This window comes from Aquarana catesbeiana, linkage group LG09 (assembly GCF_042186555.1).
Source record: "Aquarana catesbeiana isolate 2022-GZ linkage group LG09, ASM4218655v1, whole genome shotgun sequence".
Classification (NCBI taxonomy): domain Eukaryota; kingdom Metazoa; phylum Chordata; class Amphibia; order Anura; family Ranidae; genus Aquarana; species Aquarana catesbeiana.
In genome coordinates this window covers 317,085,835-317,105,625 of record NC_133332.1, presented here as the reverse complement: position 1 = coordinate 317,105,625, position 19,791 = coordinate 317,085,835, and the positions used below count along the sequence as shown (strand labels likewise).

The 19,791-nt window shown below is 47.2% G+C and overlaps 1 protein-coding gene across 5 annotated transcripts in view; it reads right to left on the bottom strand.

Moving 5' to 3' along the window:
• CACNA1F (calcium voltage-gated channel subunit alpha1 F) overlaps nucleotides 1-19,791 on the bottom strand; it is a gene marked incomplete at its 3' end in the record, with an annotated part of 158,349 nt that overhangs the window by 94,453 nt on the left and 44,105 nt on the right. For all 5 annotated transcript variants that reach the window (XM_073600743.1, XM_073600741.1, XM_073600740.1 and 2 more), the window contains 3 exon segments: nucleotides 4,705-4,865; nucleotides 13,190-13,293; nucleotides 17,943-18,139. In XM_073600743.1, the coding sequence (XP_073456844.1) occupies nucleotides 4,705-4,865; nucleotides 13,190-13,293; nucleotides 17,943-18,139 (462 nt within the window).

Sequence of the window (19,791 nt, the reverse complement as noted above, 5' to 3'; positions counted from 1 at the left end):
CACCTGATTGGTCGCACCGAAAGGGACGTAAATGGAGATTTTTGACGAGTTGGCTATTTTGACAGAACTTCTCCTCCAGCCCTGTGTGCACCTCCCATCGGACCCGATTTGCTACCATCGGCAGACCGCGACACCTATGTAGCCACTTCGCACCGGCAGGACGTCATATGACGTCATGGACTTTCAGTGGTGATATCTGAATGACGGGTGCAGCTACAGGCATCATCCGGATATCATTTTTTTTTCCGCCACCGATTCTGTGCACCGTAAGAATGATCATTGCGGCAGTTCAGCCGATTGATCCTTCTTACAGGCGGCGGGAGGGGACGTCCTCCCCCCTCCCACCGCCCCCCAGTGCTTCTCAGGTCTCGCCCGTGCCATCGGCGAGCCAGAGAATGAATCGGTCGCCGCCAGGAGTTAGCCATAAGAGATTTCTGGTGACCAGTCATCTCTATGACCCTTTGGAGGCCCGGGCGCGACGTTATGACGTCACGTCCAGGCCGGCGGATGTAAACAATGCCGGGGACTTGGCTAGAAAGGCCTAGACAGTTTATTTATTTATTTATTTATTTTAGATCTCGGTCTTTCCAGCCTGAAGGAGAGATGGGGGTCTTATAGACCCCCCCATCTCTCAAGACCCCCCATCTCTCCATAAAGAGGACCTATCACACCCTATTCCTATTACAAGGGATGTTTACATCCCTTGTAATAGGAATAAAAGTGATCAAAACATTTTTTTTTAAAGAGAAAGTGTAAAAAAAGAAAAAAAAAAGAAAAAAAAAGTTAAATAAAGAATTTTAAAAAAAAATGTAACCGCCCCCTTCCCCGCGTGCTCCCGCAGAGAAGCGAACACACACGTAAGTCGCACCCAAATATGTAAACGGCGTTCAAATCACACATGTGAGGTATCGCCGCGTGCGTTAGAGCGAGAGCAATAATTCTAGCTCAAGGCCTCCTCTGTAACTCTAAACTGGTAACCTGTAAAACAATCTTAATGCGTCGCCTATGGAGATTTTTATAAGTACCAAAGTTTGGCGCCATTCCGCAAGCGTGCGCAATTTTAAAGCGTGACATGTTAGGTATCTATTTACTCGGCGTAACATTATCTTTCATACTATACAAAAAATTGCGCTAACTTTACTGTTTTTTTTTTTTTTTTTTTTTTAATCATGAAACTGTTTTCTATTCCAAAAAAAAAGCGACCTTGAAAAATTGCTAGGCAAATACCGTGTGGCATAAAAAGTTGCAACGATCGCCATTTTATTCCCTAGGGTCTCTGCTAAAAAATACATATATAGTTGTGTGAAACAGTATTTGCTCCCTTTCTGTTTTTTTTTTTTTTTTTTTTTTTTTTTTACATTTGTCACACTTAAATGACTCAGAACAAATTTTATTATTACACAAAGATAACCCGAGTAAATCCAAAATGCAGTTTTTAAATGATGGGTTCATTTATTAAGGCAAAAAAGGTGTCCAAACCTGCCTGGCTTTATGTGAAAAAGTAATTGCCCCCTAAACCTTATAACTGGTTGGGCCACCCTTGGCGGCAACAACTGCAATGAAGCATTTGCGATAATTGGCAATGAGTCCCTCACGTCGCTGTGGAGAAATTTTGGCCCAACTCTTCTTTGCAGAATTGTTTTATTTCAGCCATATTGGAGGGTTTCCCAGCATGAACAGCCCGTGTAAGGTCATGATGCAGCATCTCAATTGGATTTAAGTCCGGGCTTTGACTAGGCCACTCCAAACCCTACATTTTGCTTTGTTTGGACCATTTGGAGGTGGACTCGCTGTTGTGTTTCGGATCGTTGTCCTACTGCATAACCCAAGTGCACTTGAGCTTGAGGTCAGGAACTGATGGCCGGACATTCTCCTTTAGGGTTTTCTGGTAGAGCTCAGAATCCATGGTTCCATCAATTATGGTAAGCCGCCCAGGTTCTGAAGCTGCTAAGCAGCCCCAGACCATCACGCTACCACCACCATGTCTAATTGTTGGTATGATGTCCTGGTTATGAAATACTGTATTCGTTTTATGTCAGATGTAACGGGACGCACACCTTCCAAAAAAGTTACATTTTTGGCTCATCAGTCCGCAGAATATTTGCCTAAAAGTCTTTGGGATAATCAAGATTTTTTTTTGGTAAATGTGAGATGATCCTTTGTGTCCTTTTTGGTCAGCAGTGGCTTTGGCCTTGGAACTCTCCCATGGATGCCATTTTTGCCCAGTCTCTTTCTTATTGGTGAATCACGAACACTGATCTTACCTGAGGGAAGTGAGGCCTGCAGGTCTTTAGATGATGTTCTGGGTTCTTTTATGACCTCCTGGATGAGTCCTCGTTGGGCTCTTGGAGTAATTTTTGTAGGCTGGCCACTGCTGGGAAGGTTCACCACTCTTCCAGGTTATCTCCATTTGTGGATAATGGCTCTCCCCGAGGTTCACTGAAGTTCCAAAGCCTTAGAAATGGCTTTGGAACCCTTCCTAGACCGATACATGGACATGACTTTGTTTCTAATCTGTTCTTGATTTTTTTTTAGACTGTGGCATGATGTGTGGCTTTTTGTGATCTGTTAGGGTGCTACACTTTGTCAGACAGCTTCTATTTATGTGATTTCTTGATTCAACAGGTCTGGCAGTAATCAGGCCTGGGTGTGGCAAGTGAAATTTAACTTGGCTTTCCAAAAAAATTGTGGTTAATCCCAGTTCATTCATGATTCAGCATGAGAGGGGGGCAATTACTTTTTCACACAGGGCCAGGCAGGTTTGAACAGCTTTTTTCCCCTTAATAAATAAAATAATAATTTAAAAACTGCATCTTGGATTTCCTCTGGTTATCTTTGTGTAATATTAAAATTTGTTTGATGATCTGAATCATTTAAGTGTGAGAAATATGCAAAAAAAAAAATCAAGAAGGGGGCAAATACTTTTTCACACAACTGTATAATGTTTGGGGCTTCTGAGTAATTTTCTAGAAAAAAAAATTATGATTTTTACATGTAGGAGGCGAAGTGCCAGAATTGGCCCGGATGGGAAGTACACATATCTATATATATATATATACACACACAGGAGCGGTGGGGGAAATCGCATTCGATTCAGGCAGAAATTGCACTGCATTCCTGTTCAAATCACATGCGATTCTTTGCAGTGCCATTTGCGGCAATCTTTTTTTGTATTGCCCCAAATTATCGGTACTCGGTATCAGCGAGTACTTGACCAAAAGTATCGGTACTCATACTCACTGATATAAAAACGATATAGATGCTTCCCTAATGTGAACCCATCAGAGCCCCCTGATATCAGAGTCCCCATCAAAGTCCCCCCAACACAAGAGTTGCCCCTTATGTCAGAGCCCCCATCAAAGCCCACCTTGTATCGGAGTCCCCCTTACATCAGCATCCACCCTCCATGAAAATCCACATCACATTCTCCCCTTACATCACAGCCCCCCCCTTACATCACAGTCCCCCCTTACATCACAGTCCCCCCTTACATCACAGTCCCCCCTTACACCACAGTCCCCCCTTACACCACAGTCCCCCCTTACACCACAGTCCCCCCTAACATCACAGTCCCCCCTTACACCACAGTCCCCCCTTACACCACAGTCCCCCCTTACACCACAGTCCCCTCTTACATCACATTCTCCCCTTACATCACAGTCTCTCCTTAAATCACAGTACCCCCTTACATCACAGTCCCCCCTTACATCACAGTCCCACCTTACATCACAGTCCCCCCTTACAATACAGTCTCCCCTTACATCATAGTCTCTCCTTAAATCACAGCCCCCCTTACATCACAATCTCCCCTTACATCACAGTCCCCCCTTACATCACAGTCTCCCCTTACATCACAGCCCCCCCTTACATCACAGTCCCCCCTTACACCACAGTCCCCCCTTACATCACAATCTCCCCTTACATCACAGTCCCCCCCTACATCACAGTCCCCCCTTATATTACAGCCCCCCTTACATCACAGTCCCCCCTTACATCACATTCTCCCCTTATAGCACAGTCCCCCCTAAAATCACAGTCTCCCCTTACATCACAGACACTCCTTACATCACAGTCTCCCCCTACATCACAGTCCCCCCATACATCACATTCTCCCCTTATATTACAGTCCCCCCTTACATCACAGTCCCCCCATACATCACATTCTCCCCTTATATTACAGTCCCCCCTTACATCACAGTCCCCCCTTACATCACAGTCCCCCCTTACATCACAGTCCCTCCTTACATCACAGTCTCCACTTACATCAAGTCCCCCCTTACCTCACAGTCTCCCCTTACATCACCGTCCCCCCTTATATTACAGTCCCTCTTTACATCACAGTCCCCCCCTTACATCACAGTCCCCCCCTTACATCACAGTCCCACCTTACATCACAGTCCCCCCTTACATCACAGTCTCCCCTTACACCACCGCCCCCCCTTACATCACAGTCCCCCCTTACATCACAGTCTCCCCTTACACCACCGTCCCCCCTTACATCACAGTTCCCTCTTACATCAGAAGGCTGGATAAAACCATACAGTGGGCCCGATTTGGCCCCCAGGCTGCAGTTTGGAGACCCCAGGTTTAGCAGATAATTAATTAGCACAGTAGCGTTGCTCCAAGTTTGAGAACAAAGACAAAATTGATGTATATTAATCATTGCCGCTGTACTATAGGTCTGTTCTGCTGTACGATACTCACGGTTGTGTCTTTCTTCTCTATCTTCTCCTTCCGGTTCGATGTCCTCAGCTTGGGTGATCCAGTCTAGATAACCCTTCATATCTTCCTCCATTTGCTGCTTCTCCCTCAGTTTCTGGAAGTCGCCCCGGGCTTTGGCCTTCTCTCTTTCCTTAGAGAACTCACTGACAATAAAACAATTTAAATGGAGGGTTACACACATCAAAAACAGATCCAAAGACATTGCATCATGCCTACCAGCTTAAAAAAAACAACAATGGGAAAGTCATTCTAGCTCGGTTTCCCAGCACTGGCAGGAGAGGAGCAGCTGTGGGGAGAGAGGGCAGGGAGAGACAGAGCACTGGCTATTTGCATTGAAACAATCAAAGGAGCCGGCAACTGCAGTCCATTCTTATTTATTTGATATACATAACAGAGGGGTAAAAAATCCAGGAACAGAGACATTGATGGGTTTCAGACTCTACTGGCCATTTGAAGGGCGGTATGCAGCTCCAGAGAGAGCTGGAGGAAAGCCCCACCCACCACCAGAAATACACAGAGGAAGGGGATGTGGACTGCTGTGCATCCTGGGAGAACAAGAGTCCCCTGAGAGGAACTGAGACTCGTGTGTGGGGTAGTCCCCAGACAGAATGAGCTTATGAGACAGAGCACTGGCCATTTGCATCGAACAATCAAAGGAGCCAGCAACTCAGTAAACTGTAGTCCATTCTTATTTATTATACATAACAGAGTGGTAAAAATTCGAGGAACAGGGGCATTGACGCATATCAGCCTCTACTGGCCATTTGCAGGGCTGTATGCAGCCATAGAATGAGCTGGAGGAAAGCCCCACCCACCACCAGAACAACACAGAGGAAGGGGATATGGACAGCTGTGCATCCTGGGACAACAAGAGTCTCCTGGGAGGAACTGAGACTCACGTAGGAGGTAGTCCCCAGACAGACTGAGCTTCTGAGACAAAGCACTGGCCATTTTGTCAGGGCTGTGCTCAGCCCTTCCTTCTCTGAGCTGGCCGCTTAGCTGTTGGCTAATTGCCAGCTCCTATCTCTCCACAGTTACTCAGCTGTTGATGATATCCCGCTCGTCAGTCCTGCCTACTTAAGTCATCTAGTCCAGAGGATCTCTGCCTTCGCCTTGATCAACATCACTGTCACGTACCTGGTAGGTTTTGAGCCTGAAGTGCAGAGAAAGACCTCCCTTACAGCTCCCACTCCCGTTCCCCTGGAATGGAGACAGAGGGCCAGGAGTGAAGAGTGGTATGGGTGCCTGGCAGGATCAACAGTCACTGGGAGTTCAGTATTGGTGGCACCCTCTGGAACCTGAAGCTGAAGAGAAGACTGAAGACTGAGACTGGAATGCAGGGAGGACCAGGAACCCAGCAGGTAAGCAAGCCGGACAGGAGAACAGGGCTGGAACCAGGAACAAGCAGCAGGTAGTAGACTGAAACGCTGGACTGGAACCAGGAACAAGCAGCAGGTAGTAGACTGGAACGCTGGACTGGAACCAGGAACAAACAGCAGGTAGGAGCCTGGAACGCTGGACTGGAACCAGGAACAAACAGCAGGTAGGAGCCTGGAACGCTGGACTGGAACCAGGAACAAACAGCAGGTAGGAGCCTGGATGCTGGTGTACACAGCGTGAAGGTCAACAATCCGGTGGTCGGTATTGGTCGGACAGCAGAGGTACCAGGGATACACAGAGGGATGGTCAGGCAAGCCAAGAGGGTCTGGTGCAGGCGGATAGCAGGATGGTCAAACAGGAAGCCGGGTCAGATAACAGGATACACAGATCAGATCAGGTAAAGCACACGGAACGCTGTAGAGCAGACAGCGGGGATTGAGTGTGACAGACCGGTTTAAATAGCCCGCCTGACACCAGAGGGAGTGCGCGTGCGCGTGCCCGTGCGTGACAGCACCTGTGAACGCATGCGCAGTGGGACCCGTGGCCGTGTTCCCGTGCGCCTGGATCGCCGGTTACTGGCAGGATCTTCATGACAATCACAGAAACTATCTTCTGCGATCCTGTTCAAGACTTGCTTTGCTGACATCCCTTCTGGCTCCAGATCCTGCTTGCTGTTCCACTACATTGATCCCTGACTTCTGGCTTGGCTGACTATCCATTCCGGTTATTGGTTATGTTTTGACTACGTTTGTTCTTTTTTTTTCTTTTTACTTTTATTATTAAACAAGTGTGATTTGACTGTAAAAAAAAAGAAAAGAAAAGATAAAAGAACAAATGTAGTCAAAACATTGCCAAAGTTCAGTAACCAGAACAGATAGTCAGCCAAGCCAGAAGTCAGGGCTCAATGTAGTGGAACAGCAAGCAGGGTCTGGAGCCAAAAGGGATTGTAAGCAAAGCAAGTCTTGAACAGGATCGCAGGAGATAGTTTCTGTGATGTTGACCAATGTGAAGGCAGAGCTCCTCTGGACTGGACAGCTTAAGGCCCCTTTCACACGGGACGGATCCGTGTTGATCCGCCCCGTGTTTATCCGCTGATCAGCGGGGATCGCTCCGTTTTCCCCAGCTGAGCAGGCAGATGACAGGGCGGGACCCGCACACTGTGCAGGGACCGCCCTGTCAGATCTCCGCTCTCCCCTATGGGGGATCGGAGGAACACGGACCGTCTGTCCGTGTTCATCCGATCCGCTCTGCAGACGGATAGAAAAATAGGATTTTCTTCCGTCCGCAGAATCGGTCGAGAGCGGAGCCGGACAACATTGGGTGTTAGCGGATGTACATCCGCTGACACCCGCTATCCCATAGGGATGCATGTATGTCTGTATTTCATCCGAAAACGGATGGATGAAATACGGACATACTGTCCGCATGTGTGAAAGGGGCCTTAATTGGCAGGACTGACGAGTAGGATATCATCAACAGCTGAGTAACTGTGGAGAGATAGGAGCTGGCAATTAGGGATGAGCCGAACACCCCCCTGTTCGGTTCGCACCAGAACATGCGAACAGGAAAAAAGTTCGTTCGAACATGCGAACACCGTTAAAGTCTATGGGACACGAACATGAATAATCAAAAGTGCTAATTTTCAAGGCTTATATGCAAGTTATTGTCATAAAAAGTGTTTGGGGACCTGGGTCCTGCCCCAGGGGACATGGATCAATGCAAAAAAAAGTTTTAAAAACGGCCGTTTTTTCAGGAGCAGTGATTTTAATAATGCTTAAAGTCAAACAATAAAAGTGTAATATCCCTTTAAATTTCGTACCTGGGGGGTGTCTATAGTGTGCCTGTAAAGGGGCGCATGTTTCCTGTGTTTAGAACAGTCTGACAGCAAAATGACATTTTGAAGGAAAAAACTCATTTAAAACTACCCGCGGCTATTGCATTGCCGACAATACACATAGAAGTTCATTGATAAAAACGGCATGGGAATTCCCCAAAGGGGAACCCCGAACCAAAATTAAAAAAAAAAAATGACGTGGGGGTCCCCCTAAATTCCATACCAGGCCCTTCAGGTCTGGTATGGATATTAAGGGGAACCCCGGCCAAAATTTAAAAAAAAAAATGACGTGGGGTTCCCCCTAAATTCCATACCAGACCCTTCAGGTCTGGTATGGATTTTAAGGGGAACCCCGCGCCAAAAAAAAAAAAAAAAACGGCGTGGGGTCCCCCCAAAAATCCATACCAGACCCTTATCCGAGCACGCAACCTGGCAGGCCGCAGGAAAAGAGGGGGGGACGAGAGTGCGGCCCCCCCTCCCTCCTGAACCGTACCAGGCCACATGCCCTCAACATTGGGAGGGTGCTTTGGGGTAGCCCCCCAAAACACCTTGTCCCCATGTTGATGAGGACAAGGGCCTCATCCCCACAACCCTGGCCGGTGGTTGTGGGGGTCTGCGGGCGGGGGGCTTATCGGAATCTGGAAGCCCCCTTTAACAAGGTGACCCCCAGATCCCGGCCCCCCCCCTGTGTGAAATGGTAAGGGGGTACATAAGTACCCCTACCATTTCACGAAAAAAGTGTCAAAAATGTTAAAAATGACAAGAGACAGTTTTTGACAATTCCTTTATTTAAATGCTTCTTCTTTCTTCTATCTTCCTTCATCTTCTGGTTCTTCTGGTTCTTCTGGCTCTTCTGGTTCTTCTGGCTCTTCCTCCGGCGTTCTCGTCCAGCATCTCCTCCGCGGCGTCTTCTGTCTTCTTCTCCTCGGGCCGCTCCGCACCCATGGCATGGGGGGAGGCTCCCGCTCTTCTCTTCTTCTCTTCTTCTTTTCTTCTTTTCTTCTTTTCTTCTCTTCTTCTCTTCTTCTTCATTTTCTTCTCCGGGCCGCTCCGCAATCCATGCTGGCATGGAGGGAGGCTCCCGCTGTGTGACGGCGCTCCTCGTCTGACAGTTCTTAAATAACGGAGGGGGGCGGGGCCACCCGGTGACCCCGCCCCCCTCTGACGCACGGTGACTTGACGGGACTTCCCTGTGACGTCACGGGGAATGCCACAGGGAAGTCCCGTCAAGTCACCGTGCGTCAGAGGGGGGCGGGGTCACCGGGTGGCCCCGCCCCCCTCCGTTATTTAAGAACTGTCAGACGAGGAGCGCCGTCACACAGCGGGAGCCTCCCTCCATGCCAGCATGGATTGCGGAGCGGCCCGGAGAAGAAAATGAAGAAGAAGAGAAGAAGAGAAGAAAAGAAGAAAAGAAGAAAAGAAGAAGAGAAGAAGAGAAGAAGAGAAGAGCGGGAGCCTCCCCCCCATGCCATGGGTGCGGAGCGGCCCGAGGAGAAGAAGACAGAAGACGCCGCGGAGGAGATGCTGGACGAGAACGCCGGAGGAAGAACCAGAAGAACCAGAAGAGCCAGAAGAACCAGAAGATGAAGCAAGATAGAAGAAAGAAGAAGCATTTAAATAAAGGAATTGTCAAAAACTGTCTCTTGTCATTTTTAACATTTTTGACACTTTTTTCGTGAAATGGTAGGGGTACTTATGTACCCCCTTACCATTTCACACAGGGGGGGGGCCGGGATCTGGGGGTCACCTTGTTAAAGGGGGCTTCCAGATTCCGATAAGCCCCCCGCCCGCAGACCCCCACAACCACCGGCCAGGGTTGTGGGGATGAGGCCCTTGTCCTCATCAACATGGGGACAAGGTGTTTTGGGGGGCTACCCCAAAGCACCCTCCCAATGTTGAGGGCATGTGGCCTGGTACGGTTCAGGAGGGAGGGGGGGCCGCACTCTTGTCCCCCCCTCTTTTCCTGCGGCCTGCCAGGTTGCGTGCTCGGATAAGGGTCTGGTATGGATTTTTGGGGGGACCCCACGCCGTTTTTTTTTTTTTTTTTGGCGCGGGGTTCCCCTTAAAATCCATACCAGACCTGAAGGGTCTGGTATGGAATTTAGGGGGAACCCCACGTCATTTTTTTTTTTAAATTTTGGCCGGGGTTCCCCTTAATATCCATACCAGACCTGAAGGGCCTGGTATGGAATTTAGGGGGACCCCCACGTCATTTTTTTTTTTTAATTTTGGTTCGGGGTTCCCCTTTGGGGAATTCCCATGCCGTTTTTATCAATGAACTTCTATGTGTATTGTCGGCAATGCAATAGCCGCGGGTAGTTTTAAATGAGTTTTTTCCTTCAAAATGTCATTTTGCTGTCAGACTGTTCTAAACACAGGAAACATGCGCCCCTTTACAGGCACACTATAGACACCCCCCAGGTACGAAATTTAAAGGGATATTACACTTTTATTGATTGACTTTAAGTATTATTAAAATCACTGCTCCTGAAAAAACGGCCGTTTTTAAAACTTTTTTTTGCATTGATCCATGTCCCCTGGGGCAGGACCCAGGTCCCCAAACACTTTTTATGACAATAACTTGCATATTAGCCTTTAAAATTAGCACTTTTGATTTCTCCCATAGACTTTTAAAGGGTGTTCCGCGGCATTCGAATTTGCCGCGAACACCCCAAATTGTTCGCTGTTCGGTGAACTTGCGAACAGCCAATGTTCGAGTCGAACATGAGTTCGACTCGAACTCGAAGCTCATCCCTTCTGGCAATTAGCCGACAGCTGAGCGGCCAGCTCAGAGAAGGAAGAGCTGAGCCCAGCCCTTACACATTTGCATCGAACAATCAAAAGAGCAGGCAACTCAGTAAACTGCAGTCCATTCTTATTTATTTGATATACATAACAGAGGGGTAAAAAATCCAGGAACAGGTGCGTTTATGCGTTTCAACCTTTACTGGCCATTTGGAGGGCTGTATGCAGCCACATAAAGAGCTGGAGGAAAGCCCCACCCACCACCAGAAGAACACAGATGAAGGGGATGTGGACTGCTGTGCATCCTGGGACAACAAGAGTCTCATGGGAGGAACTGAGACTCATGTGGGAGGTAGACCCCAGACAGACTGAGTCTGTGAGACTGAGCAATGGCCATTTGCATCGAACAATCAAGGGAGCCGGCAACTCAGTAAACTGCAGTCTATTTTTACCTATTTGATATACATAACAGAGGAGTAAAAAAAACACAGAGGAAGGGGAAGGACTGCTGTGCATCCTGGTGTCAGGAGCATGTGCGCTCCTACTCTGTCATAGATGCTGGTTCCAGCAAAATGTTTTTTGACGTTCTCCATATCTGCCTGTCCACCTGCAGGGTGATTGATCGTGGCCAGTCTCTGGGTGGAGACCAAACCTGATTTAAGCCAGCCAAGCTTGCAGTCTCATGCTTGTGAGAGAGTGTGTAATACCTGATCAAGCTCCCTGTTTGTCTGCCCTAGTAGGTATGAACTCAGATCGGATAAAGACTATTCTCTGAACTCTGCCTGCCTTTTACCTAGACTGTCATTGAACCTCTCTGCCTGTCTGCCAAACACCTGTTTGCTTTGCTCAGTTTGCGCCTGTCCTGGCGTGGTGGCCAGGCACTATAGTATTGTGTATAAGTCCTGGGGGCAACCGAGTACCGGCAGGCCTGCTTGCCTTATGGGAAAGGGGGCTTCTATAGGTGAAGAACACAGTAGCCAGCTATAGTGTCTGACCACCTGCGTTAGGGGTAAGCGTGACACCTGGGACAACAAGGGGAGGAACTGAGACTCATGTGGGAGATAGTCCCCAGACAGACTGAGCCTGTGTGACAGATTGGCAATGGAACTTCCCATCCTAGCATGACCTGGGCTCCGTGGAGTGGAAAAGGAAGGTCTTTTCCCAGGCTCGAGGCCGATGTGGTGAGGACATTGTGGGAGACTGACTGTGCAGCAAGCAGCTAACAGAATGTATACAAATGTTAGTCGGCACGCACATATAATAGGTACAGCAAACTGAAGGCACAGCAGGAACAGCAGGCACAGCTGGTGAAGGCACCAGCTTTCGTTGGTTTGACTACACAAAACTGCATATAGCAAATATCTCAATTTGTTTCCTTGAGGGTTGATTTACTAAAGGCAAATGGGTTGTAAGGTTTACACGAGAATTTGCACTTTTGCAAGAGAATTTGCCCAAAAGCTTAGTGAATGAGGTGAAGCTCTGCTGACTTCCATCATCCAATCACGTGCAAGAAATAAATGCTGTGTTGTATTTTCCTTGCATGTGATTGAGTATTCTTTGAAAAGTGAAGTTTTACCCCATTGACTAAGCTCTGGAGCAACTTCACTTTGCAAAGAGCACAGCCTATATGCCTTTAGTAAATCAACCTCACAGTTTACACAAAAACACTGGCTAGGCACACCATTTAACCCTCTGATTGCCCCCCCCCCCAAGATGTGTAACCTCCTTCCCAGCCAGTGTCATTAGTACAGTGACAGTGTATATTATTAGCACTGATGGCTGTATTAGTGTCACTGGTTCCCAAAAAGTGTCAAACGTGTCAGTTAGTGCCCGGTTGTCCGCCGCTATATCGCAGTCCTGCTGGTCGCCGCCATTACCAGTTTAAAAAATAAATAAATACAAATCCCAGTATATATCCTATAGTTTGTAGACGCCCTAACTTTTGCACAAACCAATCAATACACGCTTATTGGGATTTTTTTTTTTTACCAAAAGTATGTAGAAGAATACAAATTGGCCTAAATTTATGAAGAAATTAGATTTCTTAATTTTTTTTTATAGGCTATGTTTTATAGCAGAAAGTAAAAAAAATATTGTTTTTTTTTTTTTTTTCAAAATGATGGGTCTTATTTTGTTTATAGCGCAAAAAAAAAAAAAAAAAAACGAAGAGGTGATCAAAGACCACCAAAATAAAGCTCTATTTGTTGGGAAAAAAATTACATACATTTTATTTGGGTACAACGACGCACGACCGTGCAATTGGCCTGTTAATGAAGGAGGGGGGGTAAGTCTTCCAGAGGTCACGTGGCTGTACCTCCAATGAGTCCCCATGGTGTTGATTTACTAAAGTCAAATACACTATTCACATTGCAAGGGAAGTTGCACTTTTGCAGGGGAATTTTCTCCAGAGCTTAATGAATGAGGTGAAGCAAAGTGAACAGTCTATTTGCCTTTAGTAAATCACCCACTTATCTTGTACTTGTGAGCCCACTGAAGGAGATCACTTACCCACTCAAGACACCCAACACAAGGTTTAAGACGAAGAACGATCCAAAAATAACCAAGCTGACAAAGTAAACCCAGGGGAGCTCATAGCCCATGGCGTCCTGCATCTGAAAGGTACAAAAGAGTAAAATGTCAATGATATAAAGCTGGTAACACGTCCTTGTTTCATTCTAGACTTATGTTGCAGGACTGCCTTATGGGCAAAACAACTAAGGAGGCTTCAAGACCAGCAAAAGCCAAACAAATCATGTTCCTGAGTGGTGTAAATTGAATTGCAATACTGAGGTTGACCACCATAATGGTGTGCAGTGGTCATGCATTCTCTGTAGTTTATATTGGAGGTTACAGCTCATGTCTGGGTACACAGAATTAACCATGATATTAACTATTTAGTGCAGGGTTTCTCAACTAGGGTTCCTCCAGAGGTTGCTAGGGGTTCCTTGAGCAATGAGCAATTTCTCACTGGCACCATTTATCTTTTTTGCTATCTGTAAGGGGGGGGGGGGGGGGGTTCCTCCCAATGCCCACAAGCGTAAGGAACTTTCTTCCCCAACCAGGGTTCCCTTAGAGGTTGCCAGGGGTTCCTTGATCAATGAGCAATTTCTGCCTCCCAGATAAGTTCCCACTGACACCATTGATCATTTTAGCTATCTGTAAGGGGGTAATTCTTCCCAATGGCCGCGAGTGTAAGGAACATTCTTCCCCAACCAAGGTTCCATGGAACCCAAAGGTTTCCTCGGGTTGCCAGGGGTTCCTTGATGAATTAGCGGTTTCTGCCTCTCAGATAAGTTCCCACTGACACCATTGATCATTTTAGCTATGTGTAAGGGGGTAATTCTTCCCAATGCTCACATGCGTAAGGAACAATCTTCACCAACCAGGGTTCCCTTAGAGGTTGCCAGGGGTTCCTTGATCAATGAGCAATTTCTGCCTCTCAGATAAGTTCCCACTGACACCATTGATCATTTTAGCTATGTGTAAGGGGGTAATTCTTCCCAATGCCCACAAGTGTAAGGAACATTTTTCCCCAACCATGGTTCCATGGAAGCCAAAAGGTTCCCTCGGGTTGCTAAGGGTTCCTTGATCAACGAGCAATTCCTGCCTCTCAGATAAGTTCCCACTGACACCACTGATCATTTTAGCTATCTGTAAGGGGAAAACGCTTCCCAATGGCCAAGAGTGTAAGGAACATTCTTCCCCAACCAGGTTTCGATGAAACCCAAAAGGTTTCCTCGGGTTGCTAGGGGTTCCTTGATCAACAAGCAATTTCTGCCTCTCAGACAAGTTACCACTGACACCAATGATCATTTTAGCTATCTGTAAGGGGGTAATTCTTCCCAATGCCCACAAGTGTAAGGAACATTCTTCCCCAACCAGGGTTCCATGGAACCCAAAGGTTCCCTCGGGTTGTCAGGGGTTCCTTAAACAATTAGCAGTTTCCCACTGGCACCATTTATCTTTTTTGCTATCTGTAAGGGGGGAATTCCCCCCAATGCCCACAAGTGTAAGGAACATTCTTCCCCAACCAGGTTTCCCTTAGAAGTTGCCAGGGGTTCCTTGATCAATTAGCAGTTTCCGCCTCTCAGATAAGTTCCCACTGACACTATTGATCATTTTAGCTATCTGTAAGGGCGTAATTATTCCCAATGCCCACAAGTGTAAGGAACAATCTTCACCAACCAGGGTTCCCTTAGAGGTTGCCAGGGGTTCCTTGATCAATTAGCAGTTTCCGCCTCTCAGATAAGTTCCCACTGACACCATTGATCATTTTAGCTATCTGTAAGGGGGTAATTCTTCCCAATGCCCACAAGTGTAAGGAACATTTTTCCCCAACCAGGGTTCTATGGAAGCCAAAGGTTTCCTCGGGTTGCTAAGGGTTCCTTGATCAACGAGCAATTTCTGCCTCTTAGATAAGTTCCCACTGACTCCATTGATCATTTTAGCTATCTGTAAGGGGGTAATTCTTCCCAATGGCTGCAAGTGTAAGGAACATTCTTCCCCAACTTGGTTTCCATGTAACCCAAAAGGTTCCATCGGGTTGCTATTGGTTCCTTGATCAACAAGCAATTTCTGCCTCTCAGATAAGTTCCAACTGACACCATTGATCATTTTAGCTATCTATAAGGGGGTAATTCTTCCCAATGCCAACAAGTGTAAGGAACATTCTTCCCCAACCAGGTTTCCATGAAACCCAAAAGGTTTCCTCGGGTTGCTAGGGGTTCCTTGATTAACAAGCAATTTCTGCCTCTCAGATAAGTTGTCAGGGGTTCCTTGATCAATTAGCAGTTTCCCACTGGCACCATTTATCTTTTTTGCTATCTGTAAGGGGGGAATTCCTCCCAATGCCCACAAGTGTAAGGAACATTTTTCCCCAACCAGGTTTCCCTTAGATGTTGCCAGGGGTTCCTTGATCAATTAGCAGTTTCTGCCTCTCAGATAAGTTCCCACTGACACCATTGATCATTTTAGCTATCTGTAAGGGCGTAATTATTCTCAATGCCCACAAGTGTAAGGAACATTCTTCCCCAACTAGGTTTCCATGTAACCCAAAAGGTTCCATCGGGTTGCTATTGGTTCCTTGATCAACGAGCAATTTCTGCCTGTCAGATAGGTTCCCACTGACACCATTGATCATTTTAGCTATCTGTAAGGGGGTAATTCTTCCCAATGCCCACAAGTGTAAGGAACATTCTTCCCCAACCAGGGTTACATGGAAGCCAAGGGTTCCCTCAGGTTGCCAGGGGTTCCTTGATGAACTAGCAATTTCTGTCTACACTAACGTATCATGAATTGTAGATATAGTCATTATTAGCAGGGGGTTTCCTTGAGACTGGAAAGTTATTTCAAAGGCGCCTCTGTGTTGAAAAGGTTGAGAAAGGCCGATTTGGAGGGTTTGAGGTTCAGATGTTAATCTTTACCACGCCTTTCTTTAGCACTATAGAATTGTGTAAAAGTCCTGGGGGCAACCGAGTACCGGAAGGCCTGCTTGCCTTATGGGAAAGGGGGCTTCTATAGGTGAAGAACACAGTAGCCAGCTATAGTGTCTGACCACCTGCATTAGGGGTAAGCGTAACACCTGGGACAACAAGTGTCCCTTTTGGAGGAACTGAGACTCATGTGGGAGGTGGTCCCCAGACAGATTGAGTCTGTGTGACATCTTGACAATGGAACTTCCCATCCTAGCATGACCTGGGCTCCGTGGAGTGGAAAAGGAAGGTCTTTTCTCAGGCTCGAGGCGGATGTGGTGAGGACATTGTGGGAGACTGACTGTGCAGCAAGCGGCTAACAGAATGTATACAAATGTTAGTCGGCACACACATGTAAGGGCGTAATTATTCCCAATGCCCACAAGTATAAGGAACAATCTTCACCAACCAGGGTTCCCTTAGAGGTTGCCAGGGGTTCCTTGATCAATTAGCAATTTCTGCCTCTCAGATAAGTTCCCACTGACACCATTGATCATTTTAGCTATCTGTAAGGGGGTAATTCTTCCCAATGGGTTCTATGGAAGCCAAAGGTTCCCTCGGGTTGCTAAGGGTTCCTTGATCAACAAGCAATTTCTGCCTCTTAGATAAGTTCCCACTGACTCCATTGATCATTTTAGCTATCTGTAAGGGGGTAATTCTTCCCAATGGCTGCAAGTGTAAGGAACATTCTTCCCCAACTTGGTTTCCATGTAACCCAAAAGGTTCCATCGGGTTGCTATTGGTTCCTTGATCAACAAGCAATTTCTGCCTCTCAGATAAGTTCCAACTGACACCATTGATCATTTTAGCTATCTATAAGGGGGTAATTTTTCCCAATGCCCACAAGTGTAAGGAACATTCTTCCCCAACCAGGGTTACATGGAACCCAAAGGTTCCCTCAGGTTGTCAGGGGTTCCTTGATCAATTAGCAGTTTCCCACTGGCACCATTTATCTTTTTTGCTATCTGTAAGGGGGGAATTCCTCCCAATGCCCACAAGTGTAAGGAACATTCTTCCCCAACCAGGTTTCCCTTAGAAGTTGCCAGGGGTTCCTTGATCAATTAGCAGTTTCTGCCTCTCAGATAAGTTCCCACTGACACCATTGATCATTTTAGCTATCTGTAAGGGCGTAATTATTCCCAATGCCCACAAGTGTAAGGAACATTCTTCCCCAACCAGGGTTACATGGAAGCCAAGGGTTCCCTCAGGTTGCCAGGGGTTCCTTTATGAACTAGCAATTTCTGTCTACACTAACGTACCATGAGTTGTAGATATAGTCATTATTATCAGGGGGTTCCCTGAGACTGGAAAGTTATTTCAAAGGCGCCTCTGTGTTGAAAAGGTTGAGAAAGGCCGATTTGGAGGGTTTGAGGTTCAGATGTTCATCTTTACCACGCCTTTCTTTTACCCTTTTTTTGTATTTTACATTTGCAATTAAGAATACATTCTTTAAAAAAAATCTGCCGCACTCTTTAAAAAAAACAAAAAGCATTTTTCAGCCATAAAGATATTGACGGCACATTTTTGTTGAGATGACTCTAAAAAAAACAAAAACCAGTATGATAATATTAGATCCTCGTATCCTCTCTCTCTCGGGACTCTTCTCCGGCATCTTGCATCTCTTTCTATCCATGTTTTAGCAGTTTCCATAGAAATTAAATCACAACCCGGAAGGCCGATGATTACACGGGGAGTACAGGGTATAAAAGAAACGAGAGGCGGTGGATGGGAATGGAAAGGCACGGTGTTAGGATTAACATTCTGTATAAATCTCTGATAACAAATCTCACCCAGTACAGAACATCTGTCCAGCCCTCCATGGTGATGCACTGGAAGACGGTCAGCATGGCAAAAAAGAAATTGTCGAAGTTGGTGATGCCGCCGTTGGGTCCCTCCCACTTGCCGCGGCACTCTGTGTTGTTCAAATGACATTCCCTTCCGTGACCGGAGAAAGCGCAGGGCGCAGGCTCTTCCTCTGAAACCAGGTCTGTGAACGGTAAAGAAAGAACACATTTGTCGTTTTGAATAGCGCGGGTCTACAGTAGAAACTTGAATTTAAATCTGGTCCTCTGGCCTTCCCTCCATTCTTCCACAGTTGTCCTCTCCTGTACTCAGGGCTGCTGATAAGGCAGTACAGCCAGCCCTCCTGTACTGGGCCCGGGCCCCATCAGTTCAATTGGGGGGGGGGGGGCCCGGGCCCATCAGTTCAAATGGGGAGGGCCCGGGCCCATCAGTTCAAATGGGGGGGGGGGGGGGCCGGGCCCCATCAGTTCAAATGGGGGGGGGGGCCCATCAGTTCAAATGGGGGGGCCCGGGCCCCATCAGTTCAAATGGGGGGGCCCGGGCCCCATCAGTTCAAATGGGGGGCCCGGGCCCCATCAGTTCAAATGGGGGGGCCCGGGCCCCATCAGTTCAAATGGGGGCCCGGGCCCATCAGTTCAAAAGGGGGGCCTCCTGTTGAGCAGGAGGTCTTGCTGTACTGTCTTATTGCAAACTGCGATCATCAGATCCTCATCTGCCTCCCCCTGCAGTGCTGCCAGCTTCTCCTCCTCTTTCCCCCTCCGGCTGCACTGCAGGGGGATTGGTTCTAGCACATGCGCCCTCCTTCCATTTGCTGTCAGGCCCCCCCCGTGTGCCCCTTTTTCCCACAGCGCTGCAAGCTTCCCTCCCCTCCTCTCCTGCAGGCAGCTGCTTTGGGCCACACAGAGGGATATTTCAGGATAGAGTGGGGGAGAAGAGGCCAGTAAATGACATATTCACGAATGGACACGGTGAGCGATTGGTACCAATCACTCCTGTGTCCATTCATCAGTGAATCGTAGTAAACTGTATTTGCTATGCTTCAGTTTGTGAATGAGCAGGAAGCCTCGGAGTGCTTCCTATTCATTCATCTGTGCAGCTGAGGCTACAGGGAAAGGGACTGATAAATCTATCCTATCCTCAGTCACTTTCGGATGGGAAAAGGGGGCCCTGTCAGGTAGCCTGTATGGGGCCCCCGTGATTTCCAACAGCAGCCCTGCCTGTACTGAAATGTCTTATTCTGATTTCACTGCACACTGTGAGCTTACAGTGGCAGCGGGTGCTCAATTTTAATGCGGGGGGGCGGCCCGCGGCCCCCATATATATTGCTCCCTTGCGCAGAATCTGGGTGTGGCGGAACGGAGAATAGCCGGCACATTAGGTAATGTTAATATTAGACAGCATTAAAAGGTGATAGTAATAGAGGTATAGGAGGACAGAGGGTCCTTCACTCCAGTGGTGATTAAATACCACCAAAAGAAAGCTCTATTTGTGAGAAAAAAATGATAAAAATGTCACATGGGTACAGTGTTGCATGACCGCGCAATTGTCATTCAAAGTTCAGCTGAAAGCTAAAAAAAAGGCCTTGGCAGGAAGGGGGTAAAAGTGTCCAGTAGTCAATTGGTTACACCATGTGAATCCATAGTAAATATAGTCCCAAAAACACAATGGCAGTGTATATAAAAAGTCCCAAAGTGAATCCGTGAAAAGAATCCTAGATGTACACCATCATATCTCCAAGTGCTCCACCACCTAAGTGAGTAATAAGGACTCTTATCAGAGCTGGTGGACTCTTTGATTAAAAAAAAAGAGAGTTAGAAAAGCATTAGTACTTTAATG